Source organism: Silene latifolia, chromosome 9 (genome assembly GCF_048544455.1).
Source record: "Silene latifolia isolate original U9 population chromosome 9, ASM4854445v1, whole genome shotgun sequence".
Classification (NCBI taxonomy): domain Eukaryota; kingdom Viridiplantae; phylum Streptophyta; class Magnoliopsida; order Caryophyllales; family Caryophyllaceae; genus Silene; species Silene latifolia.
In genome coordinates, this window is record NC_133534.1 from 1,095,589 (window position 1) to 1,105,489 (window position 9,901).

General features: G+C 35.1%; 1 protein-coding gene across 1 annotated transcript; it reads right to left on the reverse strand.

The window, feature by feature from the left end:
• Window positions 1-3,937: 3,937 nt before the first annotated feature.
• On the reverse strand, window positions 3,938-8,800 carry LOC141598609 (uncharacterized). Its single transcript, XM_074418309.1, has 8 exons — window positions 8,236-8,800; window positions 7,852-7,946; window positions 7,594-7,697; window positions 7,071-7,171; window positions 6,864-6,964; window positions 5,511-5,948; window positions 4,931-5,062; window positions 3,938-4,287 (listed from the first exon to the last, which is right to left on the reverse strand). The coding sequence occupies exons 1-8, from the start codon at window positions 8,473-8,475 to the stop codon at window positions 4,116-4,118; spliced, it is 1,383 nt and encodes a 460-aa protein (XP_074274410.1). The 5' UTR covers window positions 8,476-8,800; the 3' UTR covers window positions 3,938-4,115.
• Between the last annotated feature and the right edge of the window lie 1,101 nt (window positions 8,801-9,901).

A 9,901-nucleotide genomic window follows, 5' to 3' on the forward strand; every position in this document is an offset into this window, starting at 1 on the left:
CCTAATGAAAAGTTTAAAGGGTTAGTTGAAGATGAATCCAAATTAAACCGATCATGCATTAAGTTCACTATGTAGTATGTACCCAAGAATAGACTTAACCATTTTTCTCGTGCCTTGGTTTGATCTTACACTTGCTCTTATTTGGCTAAATATCGTGGTATACAATGAGGATTTTGTGCTTTTTATATGGCTTTATTTACTACTTTTTCTTCAATCTTGTTACACTTCTTGTACACATATACATGGAAAACGTTTTTGGTAATAATAGTCTCAAAAATGCAATTCAAATATTGGTGAGGATGACAAATTGCATGATTTTTTTTGGAAATTATTAAAGAGTTTTAGCAATTTTTAAAATTTATTGTTGTTGAGATTATAAGTAGTATAATTAACCCCTCTTTGCAATTAAAGCCCATATTGTGGCTATAAACTTACAATAATAATGATAATTTTCTATAGTGATAGAGTGGCGTAAAATTACTTTAACTTAAAATAGAGATCTTCCAGAGGAATAGCACCTCAAAGCCTCCTGGGAGGAATGCAGTCACGAGTTCGATCACCTGATGAACACTTTCCAGGGACTGACGCCCGGAGAGGAAATAATCCCCGCATGAAAAAACTCACGTAGATGCAGGCATGCGCACAGGTAGGTCTTGTGTCCGGAGGATCCAACCTCCTCGTCATCAAAAAAAAAAATGGAGATCTTCGAGTTGAGAATTTTAATTTCTCACGTGTTGCATATAGGCCGATGCTAATTTGGTGTCTGTTATGTTCGTTATGATATCCGAAAGTCTAGTTTTCCGTATTTAGAGCATATGTCGTGTTAAGTTAAACGATTTCTGTTAGTTGTCGAAGCATCACATAAATGGTTAGACTCCATAGTTTTGTCGCTTACAATAAGTGAAAATTAAATTTTGTCAGACATGTTAATAAATCGCTTCAAACAAATAAATTATAATCATTAACTTTTCTCTCACAAAAGCGATTTTGTAAATTTTGTCGAATAGTGATAATTAGGGTGGCGTATATTTTGCAGATAATTTCTCTGATACAATTAAAAGCTTTTTTCTTCCATATAATGATGATCGTTAATTCGTTATTAAAAATGACAAATGACATAAATGAGTTTACAAGTGATATTGTAACACCCCGACCTAACGTGTACCGGAAACGGTTACTCATGATAGCTCCCAGGTTGTATACCTGGCTCACATATCAACACGAGCCCTTTCCACCGCATTTTGGCCTCATTCATGCGCATTCTGCTGAAAACCTAAGACTAGTCCTTATCAAGCACGTTTAACTATAGAGTTCTTATTATCATGAGTTTCCAGAAAAGAACGTAGACTTTGGTGATATAACTAGTACTTTCAATCTCTTTAAACAATAGTCATTTAAATCGATTTCTTAAGTGTTATGTATGTGGTTTCGTCATACAACTATATATGTTGATTAGCTAGAGTTCGACATAGGCCATGATTGATAATCAGCAGATTACTTCAATATAAGCCGATTATAATTTAGTTAATGTGTTTAATACTTTCAACATAAGCATTGAATTCATATATATTGTTTATCAAACATTAAAATTGTCAATATTAATTGGCCAAACATGTTAAAAGCCTTAATAGAATAAACTTTCAACATAAGCATTGAATTCACCACACGGATCCCGACCCACTGCCATCCCTACTCACCACCGAACACAAGATTTGTAGTTTGGGCTTGGCCGCGCATTAGATAGGAATTAGTACTTGAAGATTATAAAAAAAAAAAAAAGTAGAAATCAACCTTACCATTACTTGATTACTTGACGTACATCACATTTATGGTAAACGATGATTATTTTATGTTAAAAGGTGACCACTTTTAAAAAGTTGTCATCTTAAATAGTAAAATGTGGTCACTATTTAACATAAAATGATCACTTTTTAAGTAGTGGCATCATATTCGTACAACAGTCTTATACTATAATTTATGTTGCTTATATATTCGGAACATCAATCGTGTGTTTTATTTAAGGGTTTTTTGTCAAAAGATACCTTATATTTAGGGGTATTTGTAAAAATACTACCTTATATTAATTTTTTTGTTTTCAACTACCTTTATTTTCTTTATTTCTGGTCAATAACTACCTATGCTAATGGTATAGACAAATTTGGTTAGTTTTTCGGTTTTAAACTATGTCATACGACTCTTTAATGTTTAAATCATGCCTAGAACAGATTTTGGGAAGTCATGATGTACTTACGCTTAATTTTAGTAGATGCTCATAAGTATTATTGAAATGTGAAAAACATAAATCTTGGTCATCTGAAGTTAAATTGTGGTTTTTATGCGGTTGATCATTGTTGTTTGATGTTAACAGAGTCATATGAGATAGGTTAATGTCGCTAAATCGATCAAATCTCGTCATCTCGTGAGCTTAGGTTGTTTTTTACCAAGATAAGAGAAAATAAAGGTAGTTTAAAACAAGAAAAATAATATAAGGTAGTTTTTTTACAATACCCCTAAATATAAGGTAGTTTTTGACAAAAAAATCCTTTATTTAAATTATAATTACGTGAAATACATGCATAATTAAATATCAAGATTAGATAGATTTTACTTGTTGTATGATCATTAAAGTTCCTACCCTCATCTATGAAATTAATCAACCTCCTAAAATAATCTTTTCTAGATTGAATATAAGAGTTATTTAAAAAGTCATGTATTAATTTTTTGAATTTTTATTTTTAAGTGTTTAAAAATATATTCGTAAGAGATTATCAGGTCGCCTCAAAAATGCCTAAATTGAATAAATTTTCAAAAGGGACATGTGACTTGTCGGAGAGCACAAAGGGAAACAAAATTGCAGTCTAAAAGAATTGTCTATATAATTTGGGCCGTAGAATCCGACATGGTCCAAATAGTCTATAAATTCTCTTCCCAACTCGGCCCAATTAAATTTGTATTTCCGACAATTTTTAACTAAGTAGATGAGTATTTGGGATCGCCTCATTTTTTTTAAGATTTGTGAATAATATTTTGGGTTTTTGTCAAAAACTACCTAATACTTGGGGGTATTTGTAAAAATCCTATTTTACATTGTTTTTTTGTTTTCGACTACCTTTGGTTTCTTTATTTTTGGTCAATAACTACATGTGCTAAGAGTCTAGACGGAATTGGCCAGATTTCTTGATTTAACTATCTCGCATGAGTCCTTTATGTTTCAAACTTGCTTAGACCCTATTTTGAGAAGTCATGATGTACTTACGCTTAATTTTAAGAGATGTTCCTAGTTATTATTGAAATGTGAAAACATAAATTATGCTTATTTGAAGTTAAATTGTGGGTTGAACGCACTTGATCATTGTTGTTTTGTGTTAAGAGAGTAATGTGAGATAGGTTAATGTCGTTAAATCGACTAAATTTCGCCATATTTTCAGCATGGGTAGTTTTTGACCAAAAAAAAAAAGAGAAAATAAAGGTAGTCTAAAACAAGAAAAATAATATTATAAGGTAGTCTTTTTACAAATACCTCTAAATATAAGGTAGTTTTTGACAAAAAAAAAACCTAATATTTTAGTTAAATGGAACAATTCCTGAAAATATGACCGAAAAAATTCCCAGTATGAATCGGAACAATTCTAAGATCAGGGGAAAAGTAGCAAAAGTACGAAATACTCCATATTGTCATGCAAGAAACTGGTTCAAGACTTCTTTAAGGCGGGTTTAACTTAAGACGATCCCCAAACTCGGTTATGACTAGAAACGGGTTCAAGCATCAAGTTTCGTACTATCGGCCTCGTATGTGTGTTTCAAATTTCTTACTGTCTCTGTATGTGTATTTCAAAGTTTCTTACTGTCAGTCTATACAGCGGCAAGCCGGCAATTACTTATGTTTTTTTTTTTCAGATCGATCACATAATATAGCACCGTCTCACAGAAGAGTAAATGCAACATTAAAGTTCAGGACTCAGGAAAAAGAGGCCAAAGCTTCATTACAGATTTACAGCCTCAAATTTCCATACGATCGCCTGTGAGAGTAAAATCTAAGCTAATTTACTACACACAGAATTTCCTGCAGGAATTTACATACGGGTAACCCTATCTCTACACTGTTCTCAGTAAGGCTAAGAAACGACTGTGTGTTGTGCTTGATTAGGTAGAGTTTGAGGGTTCTTCCTAAATGCATGTTTCCTACACCGTTCAAAGATGCTGTCGTAGATCAAATCAAACTGAACTCCAGCTCTCTCTCGATTCACAATGAACAGAATGTGATCCCCTTCTATGATTTTGTAATACCTGCATATGAACATCATTCAAGAAATAACCATGAACACAAATTCACTGAACAGAAGGCCACAGAATTCGCAACATTCTAATTTCCGACATAAAGATTGTACTCCACGTCTCCACATTTCATAGACTATACATCTGAGGTAGTACCTCTTATTGTTTATTTTCTGAGTTTTATTTTAAAGTATTTGGGTTCTGCTTTAGTATAAAGTTTTTGAGCACATTTACTAAAACATTATACTAAAAAAATATAATATTGCTCAAAAACTATATTTATAAATGGTAATATACTCGGAAAAAATGTGTATATGCTCAAAAACTACAAGGTCTGAGGTACTACCTCAGATGCGTAATCCTTTTTCTCACATAAAGATTGTATACTGGCAAAGGTTTTTCCTTATGTTGGAGACTTACAATTTGGCAAGGCCCAACTTACTACCTAAGCAACGGAATTGTATATTATATTTATCTCCGACACTGCCAACAAATTATCGCTGCAGCTGTTTATAATGGTTTTGATCCGATTATGCTAGCAAACAAACACTTCACCATGGTAAGAAACTTTCGTATTAGACTGTCTAACCGTAAATTGTTAGATTTCAAAGTTAAAAGGCTACAAAATTGAAATTTCCTATTTAAGACGACTCACCAGATACCAGGTTGCAATGGCTGACAATCAGAATCGTTAGTAACAAGACGATGAGGGTGTTCGAAAGGAAATCGAGGATACATCATTGATATAGTGTTGAGTGCTCCATCGTTGTCCCACCAGTCTTCATCCCTGCATAAAGTCATCATTCAGAAAACTGCGCTGTTTTCTTCAAAACAATAAGACTATCTTTTCTAATCCGATATCTTTACCCTACGTATTTAGAATCTGAAAACTACGCAAGCCAATGATGCAAATTAATGGAATAAAGCAAAATGGCTCATTTTATTGACAGCGCTAATTTTTATTGTAAAACGTAAAGTAGCAGTCATCTGATTCAATTCTCGACATAATTTTCAGTCTGTCATCCAGAAACCGCTTTTGTGTGGGATAACGCTGCGTAGATCTAATATCCACTTCGCGAACATCAGAAAGTAACTATAAAACAAATCTTGTCTGTACAGATTACTAAAATTGATGCGTTTTGTCGGTTTCTTAGGTGAAAATAGTAACTTCAAGGTCGCAGCTTCAACCCCAGCCCCCTCATTAGTCATTACGATACAAAAGAAAAGAGGCAAACCTGTAGCCTTTGAATGGAGGCGGAACATCAGGAGGGTGAGACCACTGGCTCATCTGCAACACTCTAATAAACAGCAAAGGGTGGATGCCAAGAATGCCAGAGGGAACTGTTAATCCCATGAATTGTCGGGTTCGCTTGGTAGCATAGCTAAAATAGTATGTATCCGGAAATGTTTTTATACGTGAGTTAAGTCGTAAAGATCCCTGGATTGTTAAATCAGGAAGAATCCAATCTCCTGAAGCAAATGGCCCTGCATTCCCTAACAAACAGTCGACTAAACCCCATACACCCATCTTCCTCCATGACATGTTGAAGTGATCAAACCCGAAATTATAGTATGCCTTTAGCCAAGGTATGTCGAACCAATCGTATACAATCACTCCCAATCGACAAAGCTGAAGCAAACATATCGGTTTCATGGTCCTTCCATCATCAGGCCTGTATTAATCAGTTTGTGCAGACGGTGTTCAGAAGCATTTAAAAACCATTCAGGACACAACTTAGGTCTACATGCTCATGGTCAAGGGAATGAAGAACTTTGATGACACTGATGTTTTGGGATAATTCCCATGGTACCCCTGAGGTTTGCATTTTTTCCCCAAATACCCTTACTTTTGTCAAAAAAACGTTTGACTGGCTATATCTCTTAGTTACGATATCAAAAAGCTGCGATTTTTTTTCCTAAGTTGATCGTCTTTATGAGATCTTCAATTTGGAAAAAAAACGCGTTTTTATACTATCTTAGACTGGTGTTACGACTAGTCAAAGTTTATTCGTTTAAGAAACTTTGACCGACTATAACGTCTGATCACCCATTCGTAAAATGAAATTTTTCCTCCCAAAATGATTGTTTTTCCGAGATCTACAATTTAGAAAAAATTGCGGGCTTTATGAACTCGTGATTAGGAGATACGCGCAGTTTAAGTTGTTTTGGAGAAAAATAGGGGTATTTGGGGAAAAAGTGCAAACCTCAGGGGTACCATGGGAATTATCTTTTTTTTTTTTACAAAACAGACGTTTTGATGTTCGACACTGTAAATAACAGCAAAACAGCATCAGCCCTGCCTCAAAGGCGCTCACAAATACGGAGGTAAAGAGGGCTGGATTACTCGGTCTTACACATGTAATAACAATACACAGTTCAACAGTTAGACATCTGCAGACGAGCCATAGTAACATAAAGACTGCGTACATGTTCCCGAGGATTAAACCAACATACAGAATAATTCACTCGACACTCAACAGTTCAATCAACAAGTTTTGGCAATTGAAATTTCAAAAGAATATTCTATAAGCCAACTGATATATGCCTATATGGCACGAGGGAAAGATAATTATGACAGCGGAACTTACTGCATCCCATCAAAATATGTTCTTGTGGTGCCATTGAATGCTCCAGACAAAGATGTAATACTCAACACCCAATTTGGATTAGTTTCATAACCCTTAAAAGCCTAAAAATGAACAAAAAATATACAATGTAAAATCTTACAAACCAAATTTTTTGAATCAATTAATTTCACTTCACACACACAAGCAATGAACCAACCATAAGCCAACCTTATCAGCAAGCATTTGCTGTAAGACGCGCACAACCTGTGCTCCAGCTGAATGCCCAACAAAATGAATAGGGTGATCTTCATCCCATTGAGGATAGTTCCCTACACATACAAATCAAATCCAACCATCCAACCGATCAGAACCATAGGACGAGGGGGGGGCTCCTAAACAATGATACGGAAATTTCGATTTTTTCCTAGTTTGGTATACTGCATTCTTACTTTATCCCCGAACAGTCAACCAAAGTTGGCTATTGTGAGTGGTAAGCACTCTCATCTTTTAAACAATTGGTCAGGGGTTCGATTCCTGACTCTTGCGAATGAAAAAACCAAACTTGGGAGGGTCAATCCATTAAATTGTCTTCAGTACCCCAAAGGAGATTGCTCTTGGTCAACACCAAAAAAAAAAACTTTACCCCCGGAAATTCTCGTCGCCTAACTATAAATCCTGATTCTGCATATAATGCTATGTCACATGAAAAATCAAACTAATGCTTCTAGCATATAGGAGTAGTATTAGATACCTTGCTTATACACTGTTCCAAATTGAGAGTGCCCACATGCTTTGCTGTGTTCTTCACCATAATCTACCTGCCCACCTTTCAAGTAATAAAACAATTCCCTAGCCCTGAAAAGAAAAAAAACACCCCCCAAGCATCAGCTAAATCATGCTGTCGAAATTATTTATTTACCTTCGAATAAAACGTTCCATCACACATGTAAACAAATGATTAGGACGGACGGAATACATTACAATCAATCACACTAACTGACTAACATACCTATCATATATGCTTGTTAAAGATCCTAAATCTGGCACCAAAACCTTTTCATCCTTCTTCTCTGCTCCAGCAAAATAAGATAACCCTCCTAATCTCTACCATCAAGCAAAATCAAATAAAATGGTAAAAGTAAAGAAAAAAATAAATTTGTAAGGCCATTTTACGCTAATATTGTGTAAACCTGATCATAGAGTGGGGAATGCTGTAAAAAAGGGCGTCTTATACAAGAATTTGTGATAAACAATAAATAGACAAAAATAAACAACATGCCATTTTACACTAATATTGTGTAAACCGGATCATAAAGCAAGGAATGTGATTAATAAAACCGTCTTATACAAGAATTTACGATAAACAATAAAGAAAGAAGGGAATTTTACTAACCCCTTGACCAAATCCAAAGATCCCATGAACAAGAACAATAGGAGGCAAATCATCAAACAATGAATTATTTTGTGATTGAGAAACATCATTGACCTCAACTTTGACTTTTTTATGCTTAAAATGTTGAGATAAATCATTTGTTATAGCACTGCTAAATATATAAAGCCCATATAACAAATGTACCCATGAACTTATTAAAAGTTCTATCAATTGCAATAAACTTAACCAAATTCTAATCATTTTACTTAATTTTTTTTTTTATTAAAATTGGTTTATTTGGATGAAAAATCCTTTCTTTATTTTCTTTCTCCTAATTATTTGAGAAAGAAAATGAAGGTTTTTGAAAATTACTCTTTTTTAATCAAATCAAACCCAGAAAAGAAATTAAATTTGAATGAATTTAATTGGAGAAGAAAAGAAGGATTTTTTTTTATTTTTTTGGTGGTTATTTTTCCCTCCTTTCTTCTCCTTCTGGTGTTTGGTTTGATTTTCTCTCTTTTGTTTTGTTGGTGGATTAAATGGAATGAATGACACAATTTGGTGCAATCTCTCAATATTTCATTAAGTTTCACAAATTCTTATCTAACTCTGATATATCCGTTTTGGATAATAAAACGAATTAAATAGATAGATTTAGCAAAAATGAAACCATTAATAGAATGACAAAATTTTTATTCCAACAACTTATACACGATAATATTTAATCTATTTTATACGGAGTAATTGAAATAGATATACCGTTTTAAAATAGACCAACGTTCAATGCACACAAAAGGTAGCGGCTGCAGGTTCCCTTCTTACAAAAAAAAATCTTTATTTTTCTATCTGTTTCTGGATTAACCCATTATGGAAATTTATTAATTAGTTAAATTAATTGAAAGAAGAGTGTAGTAGCTAGTGACATGTGTGTTGTTTGTATTTGTTAGAAGAGGATGTATGATTCTCTTGTGGGTCCTTGTATAATTGAGGTCCATGAATCTTATGAGATCGAGATGAGTCATACTATGACACTAACATAATGTAGGTGTAGGTCTAGAAAGTGTCGATTTGGCGGGTCGGTCCACCCGATCCGCCCATCGAGTCTTGACACTAGAGGTGGGCAATGCGAATTGGCCTGGTCCGCCCCGGGCCAACAATTTCTCAACCCGTTGGCCTGCTTCTATACCCGGGCCAGTCCCGGGCTCCCTCTAGCCCAACTCACACTGCCCAAACCCGCCCAACCCGTCTCGCTCCCCTTTAGCCCATTTTAACCAACCGGACCGGTTCAGGCCCATCACCTCCCAGTCAGGCCCGTCCCCAGCTCGCACACCCCCAGCCCGTGATGTGAGCTCGGGCTCCTTCCCCCACCAACTTGCCCAACCCGTTGTCCACCTGAACGGTTCTACCTGACACGTGTGATTCTCTTTTCGATCGGCACAATTTCCTCTTGAAATGGAGTAGGATCAAGTGAAAATTCCTAGCTCAACTCACTAACTATTAAAATGTTTCAAATAAGTTGAGTTCAGCCTAACCTAATTGCGGACCGTGTCTTAACTCGACTTCGCCCGACTCATTTTACGAGCCACTTCAAGCTCGGATAGGACGATCTGTACCAACCTTCAAATCAATCTGGCTTGTGGGACATGTTATTGTGCTACTAAGTACTTATATTGTTGATTTTTTTTTC

Coding starts and splice junctions, on each gene's coding strand:
- LOC141598609 (XM_074418309.1), bottom strand. CDS start 8,475: ATGATTAGAATTTGGTTAAGTTTATTGCAATTGATAGAACTTTTAATA. Junction 7,947..8,235: donor TCTTTGGATTTGGTCAAGGG/GTTAGTAAAATT, acceptor GCTTGATGGTAG/AGATTAGGAGGGTTATCTTA. Junction 6,965..7,070: donor AGCAAATGCTTGCTGATAAG/GTTGGCTTATGG, acceptor GTTCATTTTTAG/GCTTTTAAGGGTTATGAAAC.